Below are 18070 nucleotides of genomic sequence, written 5' to 3' on the forward strand. Positions count from 1 at the left end.
TAATGTCTCGTCGTAATTGCGTTGTAAAGCCCATGTAAAGTTACGAGGAAATAATTTCGTCGTAAACCGCCGTTGTTACTGCTACGTTTTCTTGTAGTGGGACTTGTATTACTAATGTAGTGATCAGTCATATCCGGTTTTATTACTTATGTATAAACGTGACAAATTCCATCGAAAATAACTTGTGTGTATAATATCATGTGAAGATAACTTTGTGTATAATAATCAGTTCGAATATACTAATTTTAATGTGAAGACTGTAAATATATATTTATCGTTAAGTTTTTGAAGATATTTCTCTCTGTGAAATAGTAAATAGAGTTGTTACCCACCAATAATTTTTTTTTAAGGTATAAGGAAGTTCAGAGTTTTATTTATTATAATTTAACACATTCGACTGAATATTCTTTTTTTTTTTGACTAAAGGCTTTCAATTAAACACATAAACGATTACAAGGTAAGGCTACAAAACCTTAGAGTTTGGTAAAGTTTGCATGAAACACATTTCATGATAAGATAAGTCTCAAACCAAATGCTATTAGGCCGAAACTAGAAAGAACCAAAAGAAATGAAAGAGAGTAGCTAACGAGAAGATCCACGACCACGTCGGCCACGTTTACCTTTCCCTTGCATTGTCTTCCATTCCAAGTCTTGAAATTTGATAGGAGGTTTTGTCTCTCTCCTACCCCTTGTCAAGCTGAGAGAGCTCATATGCTCTGACTCAACTTCATCCACTTCTTCTAGCACAGTGAAACGAGGATGACTCTCAAATTCACTAACTTGAAGTGATGTGGTTAAAGAATCAACAATGGATGGTGTTTGGACTTCCTTGTTGATAATGTTTGATGGAATTGAATCCATAATTGCTGCGGTAATGGGAGTAGATTGAGAATCTACTAATGGAGATAAAGTGTTGTTTGATGTACCTTGGCAATCCACAGAAACATCAGAAGAAACCGTAAAGAGAGGAGGAGCTACCTCCAAATCAGATTGCAAGGGTTGGCTTATTTCAGTGGCTGAAACTACAGAAGGGACATTGAGCTCTTTCATTTGATGAAGTAGAGGAATATCATGTGCTGAAACAGCAGTCAGGGAAGCACCATTAATCAATGGGTTGTTTAGATAGCGAGCTGCTGAAGAGGAAGTATCCTTTTCTCTTTGCTGTAAGATGAGATCAATATCCACAACAGGAACCTCATCATTAATTTCATCCTTTTCTTTTTGCTGCAAGTTTGGATCATGTTGAGGCTTAGAAGGGAGAAGACATCTCTTCGCTTTATAGCCTAAGTTTCCACATCTTTCACAAGTTGATGGAATCCACGTATAGTCCACATTAACCAAGAAAATACTGCCATGTTTATCATCAAGGGCAATAAGCTTCGGAAAACCCTTATCCAACTCCATTTCTACTAACACTTTAGCTTTTCCCATACTAGTAGGATCCAGACGAGGCTTATGGGTTAGAATAGGCTCTCCAAGACCTGAGGCGACGTGGCTTATTCCTAATCTGGAGTAGCAGCAGTCGGGTATGTTCTTCAAAGTGACTCAAACTGGAAGAGTGGAGATTTCTTGAATTTTGAAAGAACCCTCTGGGATCCACAGAAGTACAAAGAGTAAGCAATCATCAATATGCCAAACTCCTCTCTGAATGATCCATTGACGAGTGGGTTGGTGAGGGATATGGAACATAAAAGATGAATCCCCAACCTTCTTACAAGTAATCTTACAACTCCTGCCCCAAATCTTGTTTACTACAGCATGTACAAGACCGCCCGGAGGTAAAGAACACCTATGGAACTTTCCTATGATATATTCATCCTTGTTCTCAGGTCCTAGTCTAAGCACTTTAGAAGGGATAGATACTTTTGGTGTACCATCAAGTCTGTAAATTGGCGTAGCTGCCCGGTAGAGATTACGCGATTGAGGACTTAGTCTTGCAGCCCACGGGAATCTTAAAGTTTCATCAGCTTTGAGTTCAGGAGGTGGCAGCTTCTCTATCGGAGGCTGCAGAGAACGAGATGATTGCTTGCCCTTCAATGGCTTGTTCAAAATCTCGTCATTAAGTTTATATTTATTGTAATTCAATTATGTAGTTTTAAGATTAGATTGTTTAGATTCGGTAATGATATAAAGGATTTAGAATTTAAAACTGAAAAATATACTCAAAACAAAATCTGTGATTAATATTCTAAATTAATGGATTTGGGAAGATATTATTTAATTATAATGTAAATATAGTAAAACAAAAATTAAAAAAGAGGTACAGTTTCTTTTAATTATATTTCGTATAATTAAGTGGAATTGGCAGACTACATTTCGAACATAACATCATATCATAACCGAAGCTATTTTTATATATAGTTTAGATATTTTTGAAATGAACATATGTTAATAAAAACACACAACTTACATTTTTAAAACGAAATGTCTATATTGTTTAGTATAAGATGGACGACCAAGTATATATCAAATCTAGTAATTTATATAATTGAGTGTTAAGGAAAATTTTGGTATATGAAAAATAATGGACAATGTCTGTATACTAAATTTCAAAAAATAATGTAAGAATGACGAATGAAAGTTTTAGATTCATGGGTGTATTTCGTCACTTGGTTAAAATTTGTTCATATCATTCGAGACAGTATATGAATTCCGTAAAGAACATGCCTTATTTATATATCATGAATTTTTAGTTATAATTGATTAGTTCCCTTCCCATACAGTACATGAATTTATTGAGCCAACATGTTTAGTCGAATGTATGTAGTAGCTAACATTTTAAATAAAAAATGGTAAACCATTCCCCGGAGATAGAATTTGAAAGTTCCGGTGGCGGTTCGCGTGGAAATTTGGTGCGGTGCGGATTCAAACTTAGGTCATTTTAGGGATCCACGAAACGTTTTGACCATCCGACCACGGTAGCTAACACTAAGTCAAAGTATAATAGATTTTTTATTATTATTATTATTAGTGAGTTAGATTAATAAGTTTGTTATTATTATTGTTATGATTAATATATGAGATATGTTATTTAATTAACGAGCTGGGTAAGTTTAAGTAGGTGTTGTAAAAAAAAAAAGTTTAAGTAGGTAAGTTCTATTTATAAAGTAGCGTGATATATTCTAGTAACATTTATAAAATAGTTCAAAATTTAAATGACAAAGTCAAACATCTGATAAAAACAGGATTCTAAATTAATAGATTAGATGATGCCAAGATCTTGACACTAATATAAAGTAACAAATTTCAATCATTATATGCATCATTTATATAGTCAATATCAAGTTATAGTGGATACACCTAAAAAGTATTTATTGTGAATACATTTATCAGATTCTGCGAAAGTGGTCACTGTACACCAAACGATACATGACTCTGTTTAATTTCTAGACCCAAGATGGCAAGATCGATAGCTTACCGTCTACGGTTACGACGTCTTTGCCGGTTCTAATGGATTTACTTTGTTTAACAAGTTTATACATTAAAACATGTTCATGTTTTCAGACTTTCCACGGTCAGTCAACAGAGGTAAAACTCTATGGTATATCATTAATTTCTACCCCAGGTTTAGTGAAAATATTCTTCATAATGCTCATCTTAGTCGAAGTCTTTTTAGCAGAAAAAAAAAAAAGTTTATACAAAATTTTGGTTGTCAGCTTGTCATATATAATTTTAATTGTCTTTTCTGTTAAGCTAAATGAATACACCTTCCCTCAAAATAATGACTATTAATTTGAACATCAATTTTTCGGAATGTTCAGAAAATAGTCGAAGACCAATTTTAGACCGGATCGACGTGGATTGGGTTGGATTACTTGTATCAGATTCTAATACCGTGTTAAATTAGATAAAATTTTAACCCATAACCAATTGGCGATAAAAAGACTAATCTATCTTTTATTATATTTGAGATCTTTTTGAACTTCCGATGTAGAGATTTTGTCTCTAATATTTTTGCATTTGAAAATGATAAAACTGTTACCATTTTTATATATTTTGTTTAACATGGTCATTCAAAAAAAATTACTTAACATGTATGGTCTGAAAAATATAATGTATACAATATATTAATGTATATACATACTGTATATTATGTCATACGTTAACAGAAAACAGAGGAAATATTTATACCCCCTACTTTTTGCGGGATTCAAGTCCAACTAATCCCCACACAGTAAATACGAAATTAAATGATTAAATAAAAGACATTTAAATAATAACCTAACTCCCCAACACCATTTAACAACATGGATTTACGGGAGACAAAACCCTTGTACTATATAAGAGCCAAGTATGGCTGAAAGCAAGATTGGGGTATAGTCAAAATAAGAGCGAGAAGACATGGCGAGAGAGAAGCAAGCAGAGATAACAATAATGGAGCCGCTTAGCCCAGTGTCTCGGCTGTTTGTTTCGCCCGGTTTCTATGGCGTCATTGTCTTTACTTTAGGGTTTAAAACTAGATGCAACTCATCTGCCATTGTTGAAGGTATCAAGAACACATGGATCAAGCTTCCCCGCTTCTCTAGCAAAGTGGTAAACATATATTATTATTAACATGCTTTAATGGATACATTGTTCTTAATTAGTTAGTCACCAAATGCAAACGGTGGTTATATATTTAACCATTTCAATGTGCTCTACAAATATTTTACGTTTTTTTTTGCTAAGAAGGTTAATATTCATGTAATAAAAAGTTGGACTTTACAAATGCACATATTTTACTTTGCAGGGAGATTTCATTGATATATATATATATAATTCTTTGGGTCCACTGATCCTCATAATGTCATTCGCTCTCTTTCTCTCTTTTATCTATTTATTTATTTAATAAACTATGCGTAATCATCTATTTGATCATAAATAAATGTTTCAGGTGATGGACGATAAGAAAAATGGAGAAGCGGTTTGGGTTCCTGTTAATGTTCGAGTAGAAGATCATGTTTTTGTTCCGGACATTGATCATTTCGACATTACAAACCCTGATCAATTTATAGAAGACTATACGTCAAACATAGCTAACACTACAATGGACATGTCCAGACCTTTATGGGAATTTCATGTACTGAATATAAAGACATCAAACGCAGAATCTTTAGGTATAGGGAAGTTCCATCATTCACTTGGCGATGGGATGTCTCTTATGTCTCTTCTATATGCTAGTTCAAGAAAAATATCAGACCCCAACGCTCTACCTACTACTGCGACTACAAGAAAACAAGTTGGTTCCAATGATAATTGGTGGCTGGTTGCCAGATTTTTGCTTATGATTAGAGTCATTTTTACAACTTTTATTGAACTGTTCAAGTCCCTCCTTACACTATGTTTTATGCGGGATACTAAAACTCCTCTCATGGGTAAACCTGGAGATCGAAATGGACCTAGAAAGATTATCCATCGGATAGTAAGCTTTGATGATGTCAAGTTCGTGAAGAACACAATGAAAATGGTAGATATATTAGTACTTTTTATCAGTTCTACTTGTCTTGATCATTAGTCGTTTTCTAAACAAATTATGCCTCATTGTAGAAAGTCAATGATGTTCTTCTTGGAATAACACAGGCAGGTCTCTCAAGATATTTAAGAAAAAAATATGGTAATTTCAGACTCATTCTTTCATTATAGTGTTATTGGCCTTATATAATCAACATGTTGCAATGTTACGCAAGTATCTAGTATATTAAACTAACAGATGTAAAGCCTGAGAAATAAAAGAGTGAATATATGATCCAATGTATATTGATACTACACTATTAGTTTTTTTGTAATATATCATTAACAATAATCTTTAATATTTTAAAAACAAGGTGAAGATCCAGTGACTGAGAAGAAAAAATCCTTAGAGGAAACACGTCTCCGGGGTACAATAGCTGTAAATCTAAGACCAGAAACAAAGATCAAGGTAAAATAAGTAATACAACGATCTTATAGTTGCATTTTACAAAATGATGTTTTACGATAATTAGAATGCAATAACTTGATAAAATTAAATATGAAACTGTAGGATCTTGCTGATATGATGACAAAAGGTTCAAAATGTAGATGGGGTAATTTCATAGGTGTTGTTATATTTCCTTTATGGATAAGATCTGAGGATGATCCATTGGAATACGTCCGGAGAGCCAAAGCAACTATGGATAAGAAAAAAATCTCCATGGAAGCACTTGTGTTATATGGATTCATCAAATTTACAATGAAAATATTTGGCGAAAAGGTAAAATATCAAACTATTTCATCCATATACGTATACTTTATGTAAGTAAGAAGATTGTACAACTTTTAATGACAGGCCGTAGAAGCTATCACTAAGAGGGTATTTAGCCATACAACGCTGACATTTTCTAATGTGCTGGGTCCAAACGAAGATATAAGTTTCTTTGAACATCCCATGTGTTACGTCGGAGCAAGCGCATTGATTGGACCACAAGTAAGTATAAGTCTACAATCATTTCACTCTTGTACTTGCATATTAAATCTGTTTTTTCCTTTTCTGAAATCATACACAAGTACTTGCTGACATTTAATAACATGTGTTTATGTTTGTGGTTGGACTAGGCTCTTATCATCCATTATGTAAGCTACGCAGACAAGATTATCATCAATCTAGCTGTCGATACAACAGTGATTCCAGACCCTCATGTACTATGTGATAATTTGGTAGAGTCGCTTGAAATCATCAAACTTTCTCTCTTGGAGAAAGGACTTCATAAAATGGAGGTTTGAGACGTTCACGCGATATAAAAATGGAAGTCTACGTTAAAATAATAACATGTTGTGAAATGTACTATGTTAACTTTTGTATTTGTTATCATGTTGTGTTATTATATATACATTCTACTTTGGTAGTATAAACTTTTCATTTCTATACGAAAAAGCAGACATGCATGTAGCATTTACACAAGACGACCTGCCAAACGTAGACCACAAGCACCACTAACATAATTACATAATCAATACCTATTTCATCAACAAACAGAATTCGATTTCCTTTTGCCTTGAACTTGAAGAAACTGTACAAGGGCTTGTGTACCGTTGCTGTTCAAGAGCTTCATCATGAAGTTAAACCTGGTGTCTGGAGATGTCTTTGGTTGTGGCCAATTTGCTCCTTCAGGAATCTTGATGCATCTGTAACTTTGATCTTTATAAAGTTACGTGGCCTCCCTATAGCTCGACATCCCCAGTTCTTGGCTAACGCATCTGCTTTCCAGATCAGTCTCGTAGCTATTCCCTTGCGCCTGAAATGTAAGCAATCCCCGTCCTGAAACAAAACTCAAATAAGTTTTCTTAGTTGCACCCACATTATGAGACATGTTCCTTACAGAACAAAGGCACATGGCTTGAAACAAACCTTCTCTGTCGGTGAGGTCATTTCCTTGGAAGGTAAATCAGCTACAGTATCTACCATCAAGATCCAGCTACAAAACCTTTGTCAATCAGCACTCTGCAGGCATAGGCTGGGCTCTAAAAGACTCCAGTAATAAAAGCCTGCTTCAGGGATCGGCTTCAATTGATGCTATACAGACACAGTCTTAGAAGCAGAAACTTTAGCCCTTAAGGAAGCTATTCTGCAACTCATCCCGCCTAAAGTATAGTAAGGTAATGTTTTGTAGAGACTGCTCAGCTCTTTTGACCAAAGGAAGCTCAGAGAATGAAATACCAGAACAGGTGAAATACAGACTGATCGTGAAGTCATAATCAGAAGCTGATAGATGGGATAGACTTGCAACTCAAGCTAGAATAGGAAAATCTCCATATGTTGTAAAGTGGATCACGTAAATATTTGTCTGAGTCTGTTTGTAGAACACTTATAAGTTTTTCTATAAATAATAATAATATATAAGGTTTAGCTGAAAAAATATATCTAAAATAGGTTTAAGACAGAGTTATAAAATCTCTCCGAACACAAAAGATCAGATAATAAAGCCAAACAAATCACCACGAGACTATAATTTGAATTGTAACTCGATCTAAATCAAAGCCCGTGAAATCTAACTCGTTGTTCTCTAGAACTCAGTCTAATAGCACCAAACGGAGAGTCATAGATCATCAAGCCTTAGGTCAAACTTGATTTGCTAGACGGAGTTTGAGAAACAGAAACCGTCGGCGAGAGAAGGGAGACAGACGAAAGTGAGAGATTCCCGAAGAGGAGAAGAAGCCATGACGGTTTTGCATGATCAAAGCTGATGGGGATAGCTCCGTCGCCCCCATTCCCCAACGGCGTGTTCTGCATTTCTCACCGCACTATTACGGAGACGGCAACAACGAAACCGGACGGTTCAACCGGTTAAATTCGTTAGTAGAAATTAAAAAAAATTGTCCTAGTCAAATATATTTAATTAATAAATTTAAATTCAGTTTCTTTTTTATATTTATTAATTATTCCCGAAAAGACATCATTACAAAAGGTTACAGCTCGAATTCACGCAAAATTCCCGAAAAAACATCAATAAAATTAGTAGATCTAAGTTGTGGGCGCAACTCTGGATTCTTTTGTGATCACCGCTTCTCCCATGTTAATCATGTTAGAAGCTAAAAGCATCCCACTCTCTTCCTCGCTGAAACCTTTGTAGTCTATGAAACGCCAAAGATCGATAGAAGCCGATGAACATACTTGAGAGCTTTTATGACCAGAGTCCAGACTCAACCTCCAAAAAAAAACAAGTCGGTAAAGAGATCTTAACTCCCGCTGCGAGCAGAAGGAAAAGATCCCACCAGACCCCACCAAAACAAACACACGAACAAACTGAACAAGCAAGAGTCGGGAGTGAAATCATCACTGAAAACTGACAAGAAAGCCTCTAAAACCTGCAATCTGTAACATCCCAATTTTTGATATACGTGGAAAGTATTAAGAGAATTGATTTAACTACTTATGCTACCAAAATGTGCTTATTTTTTCAGGCACACGTCCGTTTAGAATTTCAGAGTTAAGTGTGCATGAATTAGAGTAGTAGAAGGATAAATGGCCTATTAGGAAGTGATTCGTGATATCGTGCGAGTGAATCTAAAGAACCGGAAAGACCGTAAGATCACTAAACAAAAATTTCAAGCCTTGGTAAAATTAATGTACCACTGGTCGCACGAAATAGAGCCCACGGATCGAGAAAGCGGGCATGGGAGGCTTTAGCCGTGGGCGGTCGGGTTGTTACACAATCAACACTACCAAGGCTGACAAGAGAACAACAACGATATTGGGATGTGTTTTCCGGCCAAGCACTGACACCGACGCGTCTTGAACGAGAACCATACGTAGAAACCGTGACTCGTGAAACGCAACCTCCCGGGTCAAAGGAGGCAGGACGGTGGAAAAAACCAGAGACTAAACTTCCGGGAAGATAATCGTCGCAGAAACCGCTGTGATAAGAGACATCACAGAGTCTCCGGAAAAACTATAGACAACCGATCTTCAGACTAAACACTAAAGTATTATGAGCCTTTAATCAAACCGGAGTACCAACTACTCCCACATACTCCAACATGGGACCCACCTTCGAGGTAGCAAAAAACTCCAAAGCTCATGTGACCAAAGTGACGAAGACAAGGTCTTTGACGACACCACAAAGAGACATGACACCACTCACCTTCGCCGAACGATGAACCACGCCCAGACGACGGCGAGAACACCGGACACCGGAATGAAAGTCGTCCCAGCTTCCCTCCACCAAGGGCAACGAAATCCAAAGCAGGTCTAGGAAAAAACGATCTACTCTTGAAGCCATAAAAGCCGACTACAACCACCACAAACTACTACCACACTCTCGCCGTGAAGCCATAGAAAACTGAAACGCCATCGAATATAATCTTCGATCTCGCGAGCGGCGACCAGACCGACGACAGAACCCTAATGCAGATCCAATGCCATAATGAATGGAGGAGTGAGACAGATGGAGGAGCAATCGCACTACAAGAAAATAGAGGGATTCTGATGGCCGAAATCGTCGGAAATTCGTCGGAATAGCCCGATTCCGACGAATTTCCGACGAACCCGTCCGTCGGTATCGTTTCGTCGGAAAAAAAAAATTCGTCGGAATTTCGTCAGTACTTCCGACGACTTTCTGACGAATACCGAGAAACGTCATTCTGACGAACTTCCGACGATATTACGATGCGGACACACGAGACCAGAGTTCATCGGAAAAACTACGTACCGACGGACAACGTTCCTCGGACAATTCCGACGTAGGGTGTTCCTCGGTGTATTCCGACGAACACTGGTCGTCGGAATATACCGACGGACAATGGTCGTCGGAATATACCGACGAACAATGGTCGTCGGAATATACCAACGAACATAGTTCGTCGGTATATTCCGACGAAATGTGGTTCGTCGGTACATTCCGACGGATATATATCCGTCGGTATATACCAATTTTAAAAACGAATTGATTTTGCATTTTTATATATTTTTTGATTTTAATAAATTAAAAAAATCAGAAATTTAAAACTAATAATATTATATAATTTAAATTCATACAAACCGAAATAGGAAAAAACATTCAGAAAGTTTAAAATTCATACAAACCGAAATAGAAAAAAAAAACATTCCGAAAGTTTTAAAAAGCCAAAATAAACTAAGATGAACTCGAAGACATCAAACGATCTAGCTTCTGCATAATCTCGGTGTTGAACTTCTTCTGGGATGCCAACTCAGCAAGGATAGTGGCATTCTCCTTACGGATAGTGGCATTCTCCGAAAGGATAGTGGTGTTCTGCTCCTCCAATGCCCCAATCCGTTCATCTTTGTCATGTAGCTCCTCGAGAATCATGGGATCGGCATACGGAGCTTGCGAAGAAGATGCCGGATACGAAGAAGCACGACGGGCCAACCCAACTAAACGGCCTCCTTTCCTTTTAGGGACAAGTAAGTAATCGACATTATAAAAAAAAATATATTAATAAAAAAAATTACCTTTTCAACCATCTCATTTATTTGCAATAGAGACAGGTTGGTTGAAGCTCCCGTAGAGTCGCCGTCATCAGAGAGAGGCTGAGATTGAGAAACTATTTCAGCTTCCACCAAATCAACTACACCTTTGATCACGGGGTCCTGAATTTGACCCGTCGTCTTGTTAGTGTGAGCCACCTTAATGAGTTGGAGACGATCAACGGGATTACCGTCATTTGCTTCGATCTAAAAAAACCGCCATTATTAGCCAAGAAATATATAAAATATTTATTTAAAAAATATAAAGATAAATAATAATAAAAAACTTACAAGTTCATCCTCCTTAGTAGACATAGAGCAAGCGCCGAGGTTGTGCACATACATACCTTTCCCGCCACGATCGCTCTTCCGGTTCCTGGAGTTCTGGGAAGACGTCTCTGCAGTTTCTTCCTTCTCCCAATGAGCTATCAACTGCTCCCACACCGTCCCGTTGATGAACCGTGGCTTCTTGTTCTTCTGCCAAACTGTCTTCCACGCGTTTATCTGCTTTGTGTAAGAGTCCATGGCCTTTTCGTTGAATTTCTTACGGACTGTTTCCGTAAGATCGGAGTGCCAGTTGAACTCTTGCTACAAAACGAACACAATTTAATAAGTAAATATATTTAAAAAAATGTAAAAACTTTAAAAAAATGAAGAGTTACTATACCGCAAATTGACGAAACCACAACTCTCGTTCGTCGGAAGGGATCACACTCCACTTTGGATATCCAAAACGGAGCATGAAGTACATCATCTGGTTGATGCTCCGGCTAATGCCATTTTTCGACTTGGTGAACCTTTAAAAAAAATACAAGTTAGCAAGTTAATTAAAGGAAAAAATATAACGGTACAAATAAAAAAAAAACTAACCAAGTGCTATGGCCTCGTCGTGGGTTGGGTTGGAGAAACGGGAGATGCTCTCGACCTGGTTGTTGAACCAATAGATGAACCGGCATGACCCCCAGATCCTGTTGAGCAGCAGCGTAAGGGGCAGTGTGAGGGGCAGAGGGAGCTGGAGCGGGAATATATGCGGGAACCGAGTCATGAGACGATCCCGATGCACGGAAACTGCTCACCGAACTACGTCGAAGACGGGCTGCGGGGCGGGCTTCATCCTCGGCCCTAAAAAAAAAAATTAATACATCAAACATATTTTCAAATCATTTCTATTTTTAATGTTTTCATTTATATATTTACAAGAGGTTTTATAAACGTTTTTAAAAAAACTATTAAACCTTTTATATATATATATATATATATATATATGTATACAAAATTATAAAAATTTTATAAATATAGAAAAATGTTGTTAAAAATTTATAAAAGAAGAAAAATGTTGTTAAATATTTATATTTTTTTTAAAAAACGTTTTATTATACATAGTTTATCAGTGGAAACTTATAAAAAATTATAAAAAATTTTAAAATTTTTATTATACATGATTTACATATATATATATATATATATATGTATACAAAATTATAAAAAATTTATAAATATAGAAAAATGTTGTTAAATATTTTTAAAAAAATTTTAAAACGTTTTATTATATATATTTCATTACTGGAAACTTGAAAAACGTTTTTAAAAATCAAAAAAACGTTTTAAAAAATCAAAAAACGTTTTTAAAAATCAAAAAATGTTTTTAAAAATCAAAAAACATTTTTAAAAATCAAAAAATGTTCCAAAAAAAACTAAAACAACAATCCAAACAACAATCCTAACTTATATATCCTAAACTATCAATCAAACAACCTAAAATCCGAGATCTAACATCCAAAACCCTAAACAATTGAGATTAAAGAAGGTTTGGGATGATTCTTACATGATTTAGGGTTTGGGGGAGGAATCGCCGGTGTAGAGGGAGGAATCGCCGGTGTAGAGAGAGGAATCGCCGGTGAATCGCCGATGGAGAGAGGAATTTAGAGAGAGAGATGCGGAGATAACGAAGAAAGAAGAAGGAGGAGGGTTATTATATCAGACGATTCCGACGGACACGGGTTCGTCGGTATTCCGTCGGTATAATTAAAATATACCAAATGCCAATTCGCGAAAATTTTTAAGCGGTTTGGTTCTCCCGGGCAAATTGAAATTCCGACGGAATTCCGACGACTTAGTGTTTAGGGTGTTAATTTTAAGTTTCTAAATGCAAAATCCAAATCTTTGATAATATATATAGTATTTGCATAAAGATTTAACAATAAAAATGTTTTATAACACGATTTTACACAATAACATTTTTTGTAGTGTAAGCTTATATAAATATGATTGTATAAGTATATAATGTTAAGATGAGATGTTATGAAAACAATGATATGCATACATAAATATTTTAATGAGTTGTTATATTTGAACGGTTGCGATCTAATACTATACTAAACACTTATTATGTGTTATTTTCATAGTTTTGGCATCTAAATTTATAGATTTTTATGATTGAAACTTTATAGAAACACATGTCGTCGGTATTTCGTCGGAAAATACCGACGACCTTTCCAATTTTCAATGAAACCCATTGTCATCGCTATGTCGCCGGTATATTGCGAGGGATTTCCGACGGACCAATAAAAAAAAAAAAAAACTAATCAGAATCTTCTGAATCTTCATCAAACTCCCCAACCTCGGCTTCCGGCTCTGAATGTACGACAGCATCATGTCCAAACACAGTCAAATTCTCAACGAGTTGAACATTTTCCAAATCTTCAACTGTCTGGGCGTTGCTGGTAGACTCTGGTTGCAATGGTTCATCATCATCAGAAGTTTCATCCACTCGTCCTCTTGGGTTGATTAGCGTTACAGTAACCCATGGATTGTCTCTGTACGTCATCCGAGGGTAACTGATGTAGCACACCTATACATATCAATTATACAAGTATTAGTAAAATATATAACATTAATTAATTATATTGGTAAAAAATTATGAATAGATTGACATACCTGATCAGCTTGCGAACCAAAAATGAAGGGATCATAATATTGAAGTTTTCGCCGCGAATGAACTGATGTAACACCAAACGCATCAATCTTCACTCCTCTATCTGGGGTGGTGTCATACCAATCACAATAGAATACTACACAACGCAATCCAACCATTCCAGGAAATTGGATTTCCAATATTTCTTTTATGTTGCCGTAGTAGACATCGTCACCAGAAGAAGATGAAACACCAGCATCATATGTTGTCTTAGAATGACCTTTCCTTGTGAATGCATATCCTCGCGTACAAAATTTAGGATATGATTTGACCACATAGTTTGGTCCCTGCACAAATTCGCGTATCCAATCATCGAACACAAGACCTCTGGCCAAACCATCATTCACCTATAAATTAAAAACATATATGATTGAAAAGTTAATTAGTTTATATATATTAAATTTAAACTAATCATTTGCATAGGGTAATATGATATATGACTCACATAACTACGAAGCCACGCAGCAAATCCGTTATCTCTAAGTTGTCGAAGCTCATCTTCTGTTGCATGCCTGTGAGTCATACGCAACTCCGCCATATATACACTATATACAAAAATATTAATCTAACAATAAATGAATAAATATTTTTACCTCTCATATTGTAGAACATCTTCACAGTTGGTGAGCAAATATGTTTGCAAATGAGCGTGCTCAGTGTCCGTCAGTCTCCGCTTCGTGAATTTTCCACTAAGTCGTCATATTTCCTTGAACATGCTTGGGACAGTAACATGATATGTTGCTCTCTCCCCTCTATCATCATGCCGAGCAGGTCTTCGGTATTTTGTATGCACTTCTGGTGGAAAATATATATTTGTCGGCAACGGTCACATGGTTCGTCGGAATTCCGTCGAAAAATACCGACGGAATTCCGACGACTTTGCTGTTAATCGGAATGTCGTCGGAAATTCGTCGGAATATACCGACGAACTTCCGACAACTACAACGGTTACATTTTTTATCGGAATGTCGTCGAAAAGTCGTCGGAAAATTCTGACGAACTATGTTTCGTCGGAATTCCGTCGGAAATAGCCGACGGAATTCCGACGACTTAATTTTTTTGGATTTGGTCAGAAATTTGTCAGTATTCCGTCATAAATGTCCGACGATATTGGTGTCCGTCGGAACCTCCGTCGGAATTCGGTGTGTTTTCTTGTAGTGTCGAGACCAAACAAAAGAAAAAGAGAGGAGAGTCTTCATCGCCGGACGCGTCTTTGGCCATGTGCCAGGAGTGCTTATGCACAGGGTCCCACCTATTTTATTAATTTTTCTTTGTGTGCCCTAAATTTAGAAAACAATTGTGAAAAGGTCCATGTTTTATATTTGATCAATATGAACCCTAAAATTGGTTTAAGATAATGGATTTGCACAGGGCCCATGTTTACTTTCAGACGGGCCTGGTGCTCACACACCGTCAAACGTCGGAACAATATCGATACGTAGTTATAAGCTTCGAGAGGATAAAGGAGAGAGGAAAGGGTTTTTAGCTATTTTATTTAAATTAGAAAAGGCGTATTTTTCTCACACCAAAATAGGCCTGAGCAAAATAACCGAAACCGAAGAACCGAACCGAAATATCCGAAACCGGAACGGGACCAATACTCTCAAATACCCGAACAGTTTCTATATTTTTATATCTGAAATAACCGAACCGAACCGAGAACCGAACGGGTATCCGGATATATAAAAATATTAATTATATATATATATAACATCACTAAATATATATTTTTAATTTAAAATTTTATTAAAAGTATCTGAAAATAGTTGAGGATAACTAAATTATTATAAAGTATCCAAACTACCCAAAAGTATCCAAAACTATCCGGATAGTTTTATCCGAAATATCCAAATTTTTTATCTAAATCATCCTAATTATTTGATATTTTACCCTAAATAACCGATATTTTATCCAAATTATCCGAACTACCCGAACTACCCGAACTATCCAAACCCGAACTGGATCCAAATGAGAACCGAATATTTTCCGGATATTTTCCGGTTCCTACATTTACTATCTGAACCGAACCGAACCGAACCGAAAATAGGTCAACTACTAAATGGATCCTCTAGCTCCTATCGGAACTATCCAAAACCCGAAATACCCGAACCGAACCGAACCGATACCCGAAATGCCCAGCCCAACACCAAATCACACGTTTCTTACACTAGCGGACAATTCTAGTTTAAAATCTTAGGATAAAGGAACAAACATAATATTTATCATTACATGTCACCATTATCATCACCTTCATACCATTATCATCATTTTCCACAATCATCATCATTCTTATCATATCACCACCATCATCGTAACATAACGGTGATGCACGTTTGCATGTCCCTCGACCAATAGGTAGCTGATTACTATTCGTAAAATTGAAACGATTTTTTTATAAAAATTGCGACTTGTGGATTCTTATAATCTTAAAACCTGCAAACCAACATTTGATTAGGTTGTAGCAACATCAAAACGAAAAGACATTAATTATTAATAATAATCTATAATAATTATATTATCAACATCTTCAATTCAGAAAAAAATCAGAACATCATACCACCACCATCATAATCATACCATAACCATCATCATCTACAAAAATCTGTTTAGTGGTTTGAATTTTACAGCACGACTTCCATATAAGTTACTTTGTATATAATATTGATTTTGTGTTTTTATATAAGGAAGAACTGTGTTGCAGTTGAATTTATATAGCAAAGCTTGTTGTACATGATACTTTCAAAGTTAACTAAAGAATAGTTCATTAGGAAGATCTCATGGTCAAACAAATTATAGAAAGTCTTTTTTCTACATTAATAATGGAAAGTCTTTACCACGACTTTACAACAATCTTCTTTGTAATCGTTTCCGATTTCCCGTTCTCGGGTTGATTAAATAATATTATATTTTTAAAAAAAACATCTTCTTAATTTGTATTTAAGTTTTATAAAAAGTGGTTGAAATATGCATTGTTATTCTCCTGTTTCAATATATATGTGTGTGTGTGTGCATGTTTTTTTGGTAAACATATATATGCATGGTTATTTTGTAGTTATGGTATTTGAGCAAATTTAAGTAATATTTAAATGTAACAAATTTCATGATGTTCGAAGTTTGTCGGGTATTTGAAATCAAAATAGTAAATTACTGTCAATTTTTCTTCTTGGGATTTCATAATACTTGAGAAGATTTATGTGATAATTTAAAAAAAATATGAAAGTTAATTAGCATATAAAAATTTCAATTTTTTACGTATATATATTATGCTGATCCGTCAAAAAAAATCGCAAATTATTATCAAAGTCGTATTCCATCAACGTATTATATATGTAATTGGAATTTTATATGTAAATTATAGCAATCATGTTTTATATGATTGTTTCAAAGTAAACTAAAGAATAGTTCATAAGGAAGATCGTAAGGTCAAACAAATTATAGAAAATCTTAACCTCAACTTTAAAACCATCTTCTTTGTATTTAGGTTTTATAAAACGAACAATGGTTGAAGTATGCATGGTAAATTTGTATTTTAGGTATTTGACGAAATTTTAAGTATTTAAATGCAACAAAGTTTATGATTTTCAAAGTTTGTTTTCTATTTGAAAGCAATATAGCTAATTACCGTCAATTGTTTTTTTTTCGTATTTCATAATACTTAAGAAGATTTCTGCGACAATTTCATGTCTTTATCCAAAAAAAATGAAAGTTAACCCTCTTACAAATTTTCAATTATTTACATATATTATGTACCAAAGTCGTATTCCATCAACGTCAGTTATTATACTATCTTCTGCAGTTTACCCGTTAGACTTTTTTTGTCTTTATATTCGTTGTATCTGCGAAGTGTTTAGACTGCAGTTTTAAAATCTAATCATGTTTTATAAATGATTAGCAATCTTTAGGCTGTATTTATCCCCAAAAATACTATTTAGGATGTAACAGTAAATTGTCAAGTGAAATTACCCATACACTAATAAATTAATAAACAGTTTACGAATGCAAAACGTCTAAATCAAGAAACGAATCTCACTTATTCACTATACAGTCGACCCTAAACTTATCACAGTTTTGGTAAAGCAAGAGACACTTGATGTAACAAGGTAAGGTATTTTTTCTTTGAATTCAATTTAACATTCAGCTAAATTTAACACTTGATGTAACAAGATACTTTTTCT

General features: G+C 35.3%; 2 protein-coding genes across 2 annotated transcripts; one reads left to right on the forward strand and one right to left on the reverse strand.

The window, feature by feature from the left end:
• Positions 1–582: 582 nt before the first annotated feature.
• LOC106408326 lies at positions 583–1404 on the reverse strand. The gene has a single exon (XM_013849119.1). The coding sequence runs from the start codon at positions 1402–1404 to the stop codon at positions 583–585; it is 822 nt and encodes a 273-aa protein (XP_013704573.1).
• A 2856-nt stretch (positions 1405–4260) lies between these two features.
• On the forward strand, positions 4261–6882 carry LOC106409369 (wax ester synthase/diacylglycerol acyltransferase 3). Its single transcript, XM_013850017.3, has 7 exons — positions 4261–4533; positions 4874–5446; positions 5527–5593; positions 5805–5899; positions 6002–6211; positions 6287–6424; positions 6553–6882. Exons 1-7 carry the CDS (start codon positions 4342–4344, stop codon positions 6718–6720), a joined length of 1443 nt encoding a protein of 480 aa, XP_013705471.1. The 5' UTR covers positions 4261–4341; the 3' UTR covers positions 6721–6882.
• The last annotated feature ends 11188 nt before the right edge of the window (positions 6883–18070 follow it).

This window comes from Brassica napus, chromosome C3 (assembly GCF_020379485.1).
Source record: "Brassica napus cultivar Da-Ae chromosome C3, Da-Ae, whole genome shotgun sequence".
In the NCBI taxonomy this organism is placed as follows: Eukaryota; Viridiplantae; Streptophyta; class Magnoliopsida; order Brassicales; family Brassicaceae; genus Brassica; species Brassica napus.

Bases quoted from the DNA above. Each gene is read 5' to 3' on its own strand.
- LOC106408326 (XM_013849119.1), bottom strand. From the start codon at position 1,404: ATGGAGTTGGATAAGGGTTTTCCGAAGCTTATTGCCCTTGATGATAAA.
- LOC106409369 (XM_013850017.3), top strand. From the start codon at position 4,342: ATGGCGAGAGAGAAGCAAGCAGAGATAACAATAATGGAGCCGCTTAGC. The intron at 5,594-5,804 runs GTAATTTCAGAC...TTTAAAAACAAG, and splicing joins ATATTTAAGAAAAAAATATG to GTGAAGATCCAGTGACTGAG. The intron at 5,900-6,001 runs GTAAAATAAGTA...ATGAAACTGTAG, and splicing joins GACCAGAAACAAAGATCAAG to GATCTTGCTGATATGATGAC.